Source organism: Microcaecilia unicolor, chromosome 10 (genome assembly GCF_901765095.1).
Source record: "Microcaecilia unicolor chromosome 10, aMicUni1.1, whole genome shotgun sequence".
NCBI lineage: Eukaryota > Metazoa > Chordata > Amphibia > Gymnophiona > Siphonopidae > Microcaecilia > Microcaecilia unicolor.
In genome coordinates, this window is record NC_044040.1 from 187,538,743 (window position 1) to 187,553,004 (window position 14,262).

The 14,262-nt window shown below is 43.6% G+C and overlaps 1 protein-coding gene across 1 annotated transcript in view; it reads left to right on the forward strand.

The window, feature by feature from the left end:
- MLF1 (myeloid leukemia factor 1) overlaps window positions 1-14,262 on the forward strand; it is a 108,315-nt gene that overhangs the window by 60,067 nt on the left and 33,986 nt on the right. Inside the window, exon 5 of the mRNA XM_030216486.1 lies at window positions 2,842-3,001. Within this exon, the coding sequence (XP_030072346.1) occupies window positions 2,842-3,001 (160 nt within the window). The remainder of the gene's footprint in view (window positions 1-2,841; window positions 3,002-14,262) is intronic.

A 14,262-nucleotide genomic window follows, 5' to 3' on the forward strand; every position in this document is an offset into this window, starting at 1 on the left:
AAATATCTGGGTCTGCGCTTGTCGATGAGGGTTTCAGAGTTGTACCATCCGAATGTCTCTGGTTTGTTGAAGGCCACATCGGAGAGGTTGCAAGCTTGGATGTCTTTGCCTTTGTCGCTTTTTGGGCGGATCCAGCTGTTTAGAATGGTGGAGTTCCCCAGATGGCTATATCTGCTGCATATGTTGCTCATTTATCTGAGCGCAAGAGATCTCAATCAGTTGGGAAGAGTGATTAGACGTTTTTGCTGGGGGGGGGAAGGAAGGCAAAGCTGCCGTTGAACCTATTGCAGGGGTCGTGGGGTGAGGGAGGCTTGGGCCTGCCGGATTTGTGGCGTTATAATTGGGCTTGTCTCATGCGTTACATTGGGGACTGGTTTTTGGCGCGAGATGATTACATAAGGAGACGATTGGAAAACCTGTATTATACGCCGTGTAATTTCCATTTTTTATTACAGGCTCCCAGCAAGATGATTCCGGTGGAGTTACGTAATAGTATATTATTGACCCCTCTGCGAAGTCTCTGGAAAGATATGATGAAGCTGTTTGGCTTGAGTAGATGAATCTCGGATATTCTTCCTATTCAGGGCAACCTGTTGTTCCGACCGGGTTTGGAGAATATGGTTTTCCAGAAATGGGCGCAACAAGGTATAACTAGGTTAGAACATGTGTTGGATCGGCAAGGGGTAATGTTGAATTTGGGGGCATTGGGGCTCGGGTATGACATGAGAGGTATTTTCGCTTATGCCCAACTGAAGCATTATGTTGAATCATTGGACAGGGGGGCTTTAGGCTCTCGGCACTGTCATCTCCTGCGGCAGTTTTTTCATTCGGTGCAGGGGGGACGTCTTTCAATCTCCGGGCTGCATAGGGCATTGGGAAGATATAAGGTGCCCAAGGTCCGAGGGCAAATTCAACAGCGCTGGGCGGAAGATTTGGCAAGGCCGCATTTGGCTCTGGATTTCAATGCTTTGACATCTAGGATTTCAGGTTTGACGGGTAATGCAGGGCTTAGAGAATGCCAATATCGTATTCTACATAGGGCCTACCTAACAAAGGCTCAAGTGTTCAAGATGGGAGGAGTATTCACCCCTCTTTGTGGGAAGTCTGGGAGAGCTCCGGGGTCGTTTTTTCATTATTTGTGGGGGGGTGCTATAAGGTGAGGCATTTTTGGGACTCCATTGTTCGGTATCTGGGCACTCTTTTGGGATCGAGAGTCATGTGTTCCCCGATGGGGATCTTGCTAGATAAGTATGAGCTTTTCTTGTTACAGGGTGGTGTGGCCCGTCAGTTGATTCGCAAGGCCTGTCTGATTGGTAAGCGGCTTATAATGAGCCAATGGAAGGAGGAGTCGTCGTCCGTCCCCCCCCCCCCCCCGGATTTCTGGCACTGGCGGAACAGACTGCATGAATTCATGTTATTTGAAAGGAGAGGGGTGGGCTGTTCCCCTAAGGGAGGAGTTCAGTTGAAAGGGAGTCATCCATTTCAGATATAGATCGAAAGTTGGGGTATCTCCTTAGGGGGCGGGTGGATGGGGGGAGGGGGGATTTTCATTGTTGGCTTGTTTTATTGATATGGTTTTTCTTATAACTTGGGGGGGAACAGGGATGGGGGGGGAGTAGGCAAGTAAAAGTCTGATGGGTATAGCAGTGTTGTTGTGGGAGGGAGGGGGGACTTATTACAAACTATTGATGATAAAGGTGAACGTTACTCCTTTGTGGCTATGACATGTTACCTAATGGGGTTCAAATTGAATTTATAGGCTGTATTGCAAATGTTGAATCATTAATATAAATTGTTGAACCATAAAATGGTGGGGAGCTATAAGAAACCAGGCTCTCTACACTCCTTTTGAATGTTGATGGTTACAGCAATTGATTGTGGCGATGAGAACTATACTCAAAAGCTAATAAACAGCGTGGAATACACTCTGAGGGGGTGGAGTTGGAGGGGGAGGGGGAGAAAATGTTAAATATTTTGATGATGAGATTTTCACCATGCTTGTACTCTGTTCGTCTTGTTTTCAAATGGATATATACTGAGATTGTTGACTGTTAATTTTGTTATATCATCAATAAAAATTGTTGAAACATAAAGGCTAGTTACCATCAGAAATATTTGTCTGCCTGTTGCAGCACCTGTGTTATGGTCCCCCCCCCCCCCCCCCCCCCTTTTTTTTCTGTTGAAGGCAGCCTGAGGAAGCTCTAGTATGTGATGACTTGCTATCCTGCATATCCTCAGAGAAAGCCAAGTTTCTTTCCTATAGCAGGTGTTCATGAACAGCAGGATACAATTCCTCATATACCCGTCCACCTCCCCTAAGAGTTGTCTTCTATTTAAGCTCTGTTCAAGACTGAGGAAGATCACATGCAACTGTGATGACTGGGAAACCACACACATGCAGTCTGGTTTCTCAAAAGCATTCCGTCATCTAAACTGGGGAATCTTCTGTGTACAGATTCTATCAAATGATTTCATCCATTTGTTTAAGAACTTGTATAATACTGTCTATGGAGAAAAGCCGCTACAGGTAAAAAAAAACAGTTCTCCAAAACCTATCTTTGTCATATATTCACAGCCTAGACCCTTGGTCTTCAATCCCAGTCCTCATGGGTGGTCAAAAGGTCAGGTTTTCAGGATATCTGTATTGAAAATGCTTGAGAAAGATTTGTGTATAATGGAGGTAATAAGCATGCAGATCATTCTATTGGATATTCATTAGGAATCTCCTGAAAATGTGGGCTGTTGGTGGCCCTCCAGAACTGGAAGTGAAGACCAAGAACCTAGACTGAGCTGGGCAAAGACACATATGTTGTAAATTAATATATTTGCTTGACTATGCAGATTAAAGAGACAAGACAAGCTGTTCGAGATTCTGAAAGTGGAGTTGCAAAAATGGCTGTTGGCCATCACATTCAGGATCGTGCCCATATCATTGAGAAACGTATGAACAATAAGACTGGGAATTCAGAAGTTCATCAAGAATTCTGCAATTTAGATGAATGTAAGTTGATTACAGCAGAACTGTTATCTTTTTTATTAGTTTCACCTTCAGGCTTATTTTCGAAAGAGAAGGGCGCCCATCTTCCGACACAAATCGGGAGATGAGCATCCTTCTCTCAGGGTCACCCAAATCGGCATAATCGAAAGCCGATTTTGGGCTTTCCGTTGCGGGGACAACCAAAGTTCACGGGAGCGTGTCGGCACTGTAGCGAAGGCAGGACTGGGGCGTGATTAAGAGATAGGTGTCCTCGGCCAATAATGGAAAAAAGAAGGGCGTCCCTGACGAGCACTTGGCCAACTTTACTTGGTCCATTTTTTCTTGCGACCAAGCCATGAAAAGGTGCCCGAACTGACCAGATGACCACCGGAGGGAATCGGGGATGACCTCCCCTTACTCCTCCAGTGGTCACCAACCCCTCCCACCCTAAAAAAAAACTTTAAAACATTTTTTTGCCAGCCTCAAATGTCATACCCAGCTCCATGACAGCAGTATAGTAGCACTCTAGAAATGTTAAGTAGTAGTAGTATGCAGGTCCCTGGAGCAGTTTTAGTGGGTGCAGTGCACTTCAGCCAGGCAGACCCAGGCCCAGCCTCCCTACCTGTTACACTTGTGGTGGTAAATGTGAGCCCTCCAAAACCCACCCGAAACCCACTGTACCCACATGTAGGTGCTCCCCTTCACCCCTTAGGGCTATGCTAGTGTTGGGGAGTGGGGGTTTGGGGGGCTCAGCACCAAGGTAAGGGAGCTATGCACCTGGGAGTAATTTCTGAAGTCCACTGCAGTGCCCCCTAGGGTGCCCAGTTGGTGTCCTGGCATATGAGGGGGACCAGTGCACTACGAATTCTGGCTCCTCCCACAACCAAATGGCTGGATTTGGTCGTTTTTGAGATGGGCGTCCTCAGTTTCCATTATGGCTGAAAACCAGGGTCGACCATCTTTAAGGTCGACCTAAATGTTGAGATTTGGGCGTCCACGACCGTATTATCGAAACGAAAGATGGACGCCCATCTTGTTTCAATAATAAGGGTTTCCCCGCCCCTTCGCAGGGCCGTCCTGCGAGGACACCCTCAGGAAAACTTGGGCGTCCCATTCGATTATGCCCCTCTACGTCTCACTAAACATAAATCTGGCTGAAGTAGTTTGCAGAAGTAGTTCAGTATACTCAGTGGTGTGCTGGAACCGACTCACACCAGCTCGCTGGAGCTGACTCGCACCAGCTCGCAAGAGCCAGTTGTTGAATTTTTCAACATTTTGTGAGCCAGTTGTTAAATTCTTGTATACACGGCCGAGATCTGTTTGCCTATCCTCCCCCGAGCTGCAGGGTCCTGGCAAATACCTGAACTGAAGCCACCCTGGTGGTCTAGTGGATTCTTCAGGGCAGGAAGAATCCTGCCCCTCCCCGAAATTGCAGGGCGGGAAGAGAGCCTGTTGTTAAAAATTTACCAGCACACCACTGAGTATACTGCAAAATTCTTAAATGTTCATTATGTAAGTTGACTATGGGTAATTTATACTGTGTATTTTTGCTTGGTTACTGTGACGTTCAAAATTACTCAGTTGTTGCTATATACACTTAATAGTTTAAAATACTGTACATTATAATAGTTTAAAATACTGTACATTAAGAGCTAGAAAATAACATTCTTGGAAAGTAAATATTTGCTAAAAAGTATTTGTTTGAGCAGTTGAAATTTGTAATAGCTTTTGTAACTGTTAGGAAGCATAGAGATAGGAGGGCAAAGCTCATGCCTGGCAGCATGAGGTGGAGGGGAGAAAAGCTTGTCTGATCTGGCAGAACTGCATTAAGATCAAGATGATGAACACAGATGTCCCAGCCCTTCTCCCAGATTCTGCATCCAAAAGCAGCAAGACCTCTCTCACTCAGCCTGTATCCTGCACTTAGTAGCAGCTGTCTCCATTACTCATGCCTGTATGGCCCAGTTCCTGCTGTTGTAAGGGAGATAAGTATATTAAACAATTATGACAAGCTAAGAATTAAACAAGACTGCTCTTATGACATGGTGCAATAGAATAGTGCTGTAAAAACAGGAAAACAATGACAATCTTACATAAGCATATTTAACATGTAAAGCAAATTACTGTTCTGAAAGTGTATTTGGATATAGTTCTCTGGATGAGATCATGTGATCTTCTAATACAGGTAATGGTGTTTTTTATGGAAGTAAAATTTACTTTTAACTTTTTTTTTTTAAATTTGGGCTACAAAAACCCGAGGGATTGGTACAGTTTAGGAAGTAAAGTATTGTGTACAAAAGAGAGATGGGATGTGTGTGATCATATGTGATGATCTTAAGGTAGCCAGACAGGTAGAAAAAGCAACAGCAAAAGCCAGAAGGGTTCTTGGATGCATAGGGAAAGGAATGGCCATTAGGAAAAAGGAGGTGCTAATGTCTCTTTAAAAATCTCTGGTGAGGACTTCCGATGGAGCTGCCGGCCAAGATGGCCGCCGCACATTGAGCTCCGCAAAGTCGCGATCGGGAGCTCCTACAAATCAGCTGTTTTCAGCCCCCATCAAGGTCCAGCTAGAGGACGGGTAACGAGGAAGGAAATGAGAAGGCGATCCGACCCCCTGGGAGGGAAAAAAATATAAGCGGCAAACCGCAGCGGCGCGAACTGGCAGTAGCGAGTCCCCCTTCCCCCATACCACGCGGCGAGAAGCTGGCGCCAGAAAGACACCCGAACGTAGACTGCTATAGGATCGGAGAACAGGAACAGACCGGGCAACGTTTTTACATGCCGACAAAGTGAGTCCTTACCGAGGCAGAGGGTGCTGGCAAAGGATGGTGGATCTGTGAACGGGAGGATGGACAACGAGAGAGCTGGAACCGCTGAACACAGCAATGGAAGAGAGGGGGAAGGAGAGGGCCTAGCGCAATGAGTCTGTGTTACTCTTTAAAAATAATATTCAGCAGAGATAATAGCTGGCACAGTTGCTTCAATGACTACAGTAAGATCAACAGAGGATGATGAAAGCAGGGTAAAGCAGAATTAAGAGAGCAGCCCGGAATTTAAAGAGACAGGAACACCCTTCCTCAAAAGCTCTACTTTCAGTCTTGGAAAGACTTGTAGGAGGTGAAAAACAACATCAGCCCTCATAGGGCGGCTGAAACAGTAGAGCAGAATTAGTTTTCTATCATACAGAGGACAAAAGAGTGCCTGGGAAGCTATTCGGATTTAAAGACAGTAAAATTTTAAAAGCACTCATTTATTATATTGTGCATGGCGACCCGAGGGTCCAAAAAAGAGCCGGAAAAATCTAAAGGAGGAGGCTCAAAGATGGCGGAGAAAAACTTCCCGTCGTCGCCATCGGTGGGTTCCGCCTGGGCTTCGGAAATAGTGGCGGAAGTTAAGCTAGCGGTGGAGGACACTCTAAATCACCAACTTCAACAAATAATGGACAAGTTGGATGGCATGGATCAACGGTTCACTACCTTCACAAAAGATTTCCAGGTGGTCCAGCAGAGACTAGGAGAAGTGGAAACATCAGCACAAGAATCCTCCACGGCTATAGAAGGACTTACAAAAAAAGTAGCAGCCTTGGAAGATAAAGTGGATGATTTGGAGAACCGCTCTCGACGGAATAACCTCAGACTGGTAGGAATACCAGAATCAATAAAAGAGGGGGATCTGAGAGAATATCTGGAATCCTGGCTTGCTAAGATGTTGCACAATGAAAATACAACTGGACCCCTAAGAATAGAACGAGCACATCGTTTAGGACCCAGGAAGATGCCCAACGACCGGCCGAGAGTGGTTATCCTGCGTATGCTCCACTACCAACATAAAATGGCGCTACTCACTGCTCTTAGGAAAGGAGCAACACTCGAACTTGAGGGTCATAAAATACTATGCTTTCAAGACTATTCTACTAAAGTCTCTCTTTTGCGCAAACAGTATTCGCAGGTTTGTGGAAGACTACATAAACTACAAATCCGTTTTGGTCTATTATACCCAGCGAAACTACGCGTTCAACATAATGGTGTGGTGAAGTTTTATGAAACAGTGGAGGCAGCTCAAGCGTTTTTGGATCAGCTGGAGAAAGACAGACCGAGGCCTTCCACAAACGAGTAGACTTTGTTGGTGAGATGAAAACCTGAGTAATGGCGAACAGGGTGGTCAAAGAGTTGATAATCACTTCTGTTGATATTGAGTTAAATTTCTTTGAAATGGTTAATGTTGTTAATGTTGTTATTGAAGTTACATTGCATACAAAAGGGGGGGAGACTGGATGCATACTTGCTAAAAGGGGTCCCCGATCGGAGACACGGAAGTTGAGCACCCTAGGTGCCCAAAAGAAGTAGGGGAGGACAGAGGTTGGGTGGGATAGGGGAGGGACTAGGGGAGGATTCTTTGAGGAACCATAGCTTCATGGGCAGGTTGGAGAAACAGGGGATATGCAGTTGGTTAAGGGCCACATTAGGAACTTTACGATATAGAGAAGATACTAAAAGGACAGCGAGGGGGGTATTGGCTGGGATGCCCCCATTGCTCAATACGTGCAGGTCTCCATTCGGTGTACAATATGAACAATGAGTTCACGTAATGGCACTTAAGATGGTGACCTGGAACGTGGGTGGCATCTCCTCGCCGATTAAGAGACAAAAGATACTCCAAGCGTTACATAAACAAAAAGTAGACATAGCTTTTCTTCAAGAGACGCATTTGAATGCTAAGGAACATGAGAAATTACGTAGGTGGTGGGTTGGAGATTACTATGAATCCCCGGCGCAAGCCAAAAAAGCAGGAGTTATAATATTAATCAAAAAAGGGATTCAAGTCCATACTCATAAGATTGTAGCAGATGCGGAGGGCAGATATGTACTTGTACACTTAACAATAGAACGACAACCAGTAGTGTTGTGCAATGTATATGCCCCCAATACGTACAATAAAACTTTTTACAAAAAACTCCTGCAACACCTAACAGGCTTCGATGGAATTCCCATGCTAGTAGGGGGAGACTTTAATGCAGTGGCTGATCCTAGGTTGGATAGATCACACGGGGAGAAGAGGGGGTCGGGGTCGGATTCGAGAGGCATAAACATGTTAAGTGAGGTCCTAGACTTGGTGGATGTGTGGAGGACTCTACACCCATTAGAACGGGATTTTACTCATTTGTCCCGCGCACATGCCACCATGTCACGAATTGACTACATATTTCTTTCACGCAATTTATTTACAAGGCTGCGGGAGACAGACATAGGTCCCATAAAAATTTCCGATCATGCGATGGTAACTGCAGTACTGGAGCCACCCGGGCCCGCACCAGGACAATTTCAATGGAGATTCCCTACTTGTCTGTATACTGACAGAACATTTCTAAACTATATAACACAGAAGTATAAGTATTTTCAAGAAACTAACCAGGAGCATAGGGGCAACCCAATTTTATACTGGGATACAGCTAAAGCCGTACTACGGGGAGAGATTATAGCATACACGAGTCATCAAAAAAGGGTACGGGAGAAGGAGTTGTTTAGATTAGAAAAAGAAGTAACAAGAGTGCGGAAAGCATATGGGCGACATCATAGTTTGCAACTTAAAGCTCAACTTTTAGAATTGCAGCAGGCCCTAAATGAAGGGATTCATCAAAAGGCCCAAAAAAACTATGCTTATTACAGATACCAACTATATAAATATGCCAACAAAAATAGTAGGATGCTCGCAAGGTTGTCAAAATCTAGGCAAGGGCCCTCAAAAATAGACGCCTTGTACTCTCCTAGTGGGGTATTAGAGAATACGGATGTTCAAATCAATAAAATCCTGGTAGACTATTACACGCATTTATACTCGCCCCCTGATCCACCCCCGTTAGATAGCGAGATGTACTTTAGTAGACAAGACAACGTCCGAGTGGACCCGGACGGTCTGGCTATGTTAAATGCCCCCATAACAACTGACGAAGTAGCGTGGGCAATACAGCAGGGTCCCTTGGGAAAGGCCCCAGGCCCAGATGGATATAGAGGGGAATTCTATAAAATGCTGAGGGAGGAGGTGGCGCCACCGCTCACAGCTATGTTTAATACCATAGTGCAGGATCAACGAATGCCTCCCTCCTTATGGCTAGCACAAATTATAGTAATACCGAAGCCGGGACGGGATACGAGGAAACCAGAATCCTATAGGCCGATTTCGCTCCTCAATTATGAGGCCAAATTATACGCCAAAGTCTTAGCCAACCGATTAGCCCGTATATTACCAGATATTGTTGAGGAGTCGCAAGTGGGTTTTGTGCAGGGCAGAAGTATTACCAAGAATATCAGGAAAATACTTACAACGTTGGAGGTAGTATCTAACCAGGCCATACCATCCGTGTTAGTCAGCTTTGATGCCGAAAAGGCATTTGACAGAGTGGTGTGGGATTTTTTGTTTGGGACGTTAGAAGCATATGGAATAAGCGGGTTTTTTCAGGAGGCAATACGGGCGTTATACTATCTTCCACAGGCCCAAATGTGGGTTAATGGAATACTATCTGCCCCCTTCTCGATATATCGGGGAACTAGACAAGGCTGTCCACTGTCACCTTTGCTGTTCGTATTAACATTAGATCCCTTGATCAGAGATATTCAAGGGACGCCTGATGTGAAGGGAGTGGCGGTGGGCGCAGAAACGTTCAAGATCGCAGCATTTGCAGATGACCTACTAGCTCATCTGACTAATCCAAGTATCTCACTGACGGCTCTATTAGAATGTATGGCAGAATATGGGGATTTCTCAGGTTTTAAGTTAAATTTGGAGAAATCAGAAGCATTGCTGGGTGGGGAGAAGCGCGAGGAGAGTTGGCAAGGCCGTGTCCCATTGAGATGGGCAGATGGGTCCTTTCGTTATTTAGGAGTGCAGTTGTCCATGGATACCTCAAAGTTGTATCACCTGAATATAGAGAAACTGCTACAGGATACAAGACGCTCTCTTGAGCGGTGGAGCCATCTGCCCCTATCACTTACTGGGAGAATTAATATGTTTAAAATGTTCATCTTCCCTAGATGGCTCTACATCTTACAAGCCGTGCCAATACACTTATTAAGAAGAGATATACGAAAGTTAAATAGGATTTGTAGGAAATTCCTTTGGGACGGGAAGAAGTCCAAATTACGTTTAGAATATCTTTATGATAATTGGACACAAGGAGGCTTGGGTCTACCCAATATTCAAAGATATAACCAGGCCTGTTTACTGAGACATCTCAGAGACTGGGTGCTAGGCACAAATCAGTATACCCCTATTGGGTGGGAGAGGGCACTGTATAGGCCTTGGCATATGAATTTTCTTCTGCAGGCTAAATCAACTAGTTTACCGCCTATATGTAAGAACAGTATTTTGTTACAACCTTTAAGACAGGTCTGGCGTTCCCTAATGACGGCTTGGAATCATAATCCAAATGTCAGTGATCAGTTGCCTCTTCAAGGGAATGGGGACTTCCAACCTGGAATGGAAGCAGGGACCATTAAAAATTGGGCAGAAATGGGAATCACTTTAGTGGAACATTTAGTCAATGCGGATGGAAGGTTGTATACATTCCAAGATCTACAGCAGAGGCTATCCCTAACAAACAAGGATCACTACACTTATAGACAATTACACCACTACTGGTATAGCTTAGACCAAGAGGCTCTGGGTACAAAAATGGGTCAAAAGCTTAGAGAATTTTTAAAGGGGGATGCACACGATCAGGTTTCAATATCTAGTTTACACAAAGCACTTCTGTTGCTTTGCCCACCTCGCAATTATGAAGCACTCACTGCAGCCTGGAGTAAAGACTTGGGATATGAATTGAAGGGAGTAAATTTTACAAAATTGATCATAGATATCCCAAAACAGGTGGGGGGGGGGCGGAGCTGCAGGAGAGTCAATACAGAATAATACACAGGGGATACATGACACAAACACAAGCAGCGAGAGCGGGGTGGACACCCGATGCCCAATATTCCAAATGCAACAGAGGACGGAATACCTTTTTGCATGCATTTTGGAGGTGCGATAGAGTAAAAATATTTTGGAAGGCGGTGCATAAATACCTTGAGAGCATCATTGATCAAAAAATACTCCCATCCTGGAGAGGAGCACTTTTAAATAGAAGGACAGCCTACGGGATTTCGGATAGGAATTTGGACCAATTGATATGCAAGGCTTATGCCGTGGGGAAAAAATGTATACTTAGACACTGGATGCAGGTGGTACCACCCTCCTTCTGGCATTGGAGAAATAGGTTTCATGAATTGATGCCAGGGCACTTCCAAGAAAAGAAAGAAGTTTATCTCCATCTGGACCAAGTACTTACAAAGTATATCCCATAAAGCGAGAAGTGCAATATTAAATAAATTTTCCACATAGGGGAACATAAAGGTGGGAGAGGATAATGGCAACTAGAGTTCAGTAACACAACATAAGGCAGAGCACCTTAACCAACACCGTAGCATAAGAGTGAGTGGGAGATGTAACTGAATGGCTCATGAAGTGAAGGCGGAATATTTCATGATAAAAGGGGGGAGGGGGGAAGGGGATGAAAGGGAGGGAGATATTAGATAAGGGGTTAACCGCGACACAAATACAAGTTATTATTCTTGGAAAGTGCAGATAGCGGATAATGTTTATGGTTGTTTATTGCTCTATTTTGATATAAGGATTAAGTTAAAGACAGTATTAAGGGGGGGAAGGGGGGAATTGGGAAGGAACTGTAAATCAAATTTGATGATAATGACCGCGGATTAGTGTACATATGATTGACAAAGTTAAAACTGTTATGTACTTAATCAAATGATTGTGTTACTCTGTGGCATCATCAATAAAAACTTTGAAACATAAAAATCTCTGGTGAGACCTCATTTAGAGTATTGTGTACATTTCTGGAATCCGCACCTTCAAAAAGCTTAACATGATGGAGTTGGTTCATTATTAAAGTGTTCAGTGGTCTTCATCCTAAAGTATATGGGGATAGAATTAACATAGTAAATGTCGGCAGATAAAGACCTGCAGGATCCATCCAGTTCTGCCCAACAAGATGGCCAGAGTTGAGTCTGGCACTCTGCACAGGTTTCATTTCTTTATGATTAAACACTGGTATGCTTAACCTGTCTCTCCCTGCCAATTTTGGGGCATAGACCATAGAAGTCTGCGTGGAACCAGTGCTACTTCCCAACTACTGGAGTTGCCAAAGCCTACTACAGCCTTGAGCCTGATCTGTTTTTTTGCCATTTTTGGGACCCAGACTATAGAAGTCTGCCCGGCATTAGTCATTTCCCAATCTCTTAAGCTGCTGTCAAAGCTCACTCCAGTTATGAGGTCATTTAAGTTTTGCTTTTATTGGATTTCATCCTTTTACTATATAGTGTTCCTCTGCATTTATCCTGTGCAGTCTTGAATTCCGTCACCAGTTTTGTCTTCACAAAACTGGTGACGGTATTCCAAGCATACACCACCCTTTCTCTGGAACAAGTATTTCCTGGCATTGCTCCTAAGTCTCCCACCCTGCACCTCAACTCATGACCTCTAGTTCTAATGCTTCTCTGTCTCTGAAAATGATTGGTTTGCTTTCAGTGAACAAGAGAGCCATCTGTATTATATCCCCTCCATCCCTCCTTTCCTCTAGGGGTAGTCACATTGAGGTCTTCAAGTCTTTCCATATGTCTTTTAGCACAAGCCCTATATTTTTGTTGCCTTCCTCTGAACCACCTCATATCTTTTTAATGTCCTTAGCAAAATCTCAATATGTATAATTTGGAAGAAAGGCAGGCAAGGTGAGAGATGATAGAGATATTTAAAATGCCTCCATGGCATAAATGCACAGGAGATAAGTCAATTGAAAGGAAGCTCTGGAATGAGGGGGCATAGAATGAAAGGGGAGAGAGACTCAGGAGTAATCTAAGGAAATTCTACTTCACAGAAAGGGTAATGAATTCATGGAACGGCCTTCTGGTGAAGGTGGTGGAGATGAAAACAGTATCTGAATTCAAGAGAGCTTAGGTCAAATATATAGGATCTCTAAGGGAGTGATGGGGAGAGTAGATTGCAAGGATGGGTAGACTGAATAGGCCATGTATTTTTCTGTTTCTGTGTTTCACTTGTGACTTGATGCAGTTCAGATACCCAGAAAAAAATGAGTACTTATACTTTACAGAGAAAAAACTGTTTCCCTTTTTCCTCTCTTGTTTTTCCACAAATTATAAACACTGTCCAGATTAACATGTTCTTGAGTGTAAATATATTTCAGTCCTCATAAATTGTCAAGGTGTTCAACTTCTAGCCGCTTTCTCATCTTACTTTTAATGGCATTCATTAAGCTGAATCCCCTTTCAGAATAGCACTGGAAACTTGAATATTTCCAAAAACATCCAGAATATATAACAGTGAACTGTTTCTGTTGCTTTGTGAGAGTTAGAATGCCCTCAAACATTTTTATTAGTCCGCTTTTCATTTTGTCAGATGTAAGTAACTTAAATTCTGAATACTTTTCAAAGTTCATTTCCAAAAGAAGTTTCATTCTTAAAGTGCAGTATCAGCCCATCTATTAATCTGTAATGCTTATAATAAACTGTCTAATGGAAGCTCTTGTTACCAGGAGCACTGAAAGATGACAGTAATTCTAATACAGCTTCACCAAAAGGAACCCTTTTTATAAGATACTGTGAACTTAGCTTCCTGGTTTTTGCTTTTGCAAACTGAAATGCTTCCACTATTGTCAAGGAACTTGTTTGAAAAGTTTTACAGATTTCTGCTAAATTACTTAGAATGTCATTAAGGATAACAAATTCTACATGATATTATGCTTTATTTAATTTGTCAAGGCAGAATTTATGAACTAGGTTATTGTCTTCATCAACATGTTCCTTGTAATATTCCAACCACTCTTGGAGAATATAAACTAAACAGAAATAATTCCAACCTAATAAAAGGAGTTTATATTATATGCCGTTAGTTTGAGGGTGTCCCATTCACTGAGAGGAAAAAACTTTCCCTACCTATAATAACTATACCAAATGGAACCTCAAACCTCCAAAGAAGGGACCATTCCAATGGAACTTAAGCACACCTTGTATAAAGTGGAGTAAGTTAATATCATAGGTTCCTCCCAAGAAGGAAAAAAAGAAAAAACACCCAGACGAAAAAACTCAAATTAACTGAGATAAAAAACGAATGGGATGAAAAAACTCTCTTTCCTTCTTGAACCTATAAATTGAATGAGCACCTAACCCGCCAAATCTACCCCCAGCCTTAAAAAAGCTACCTACAGAGCACCCCAGGGG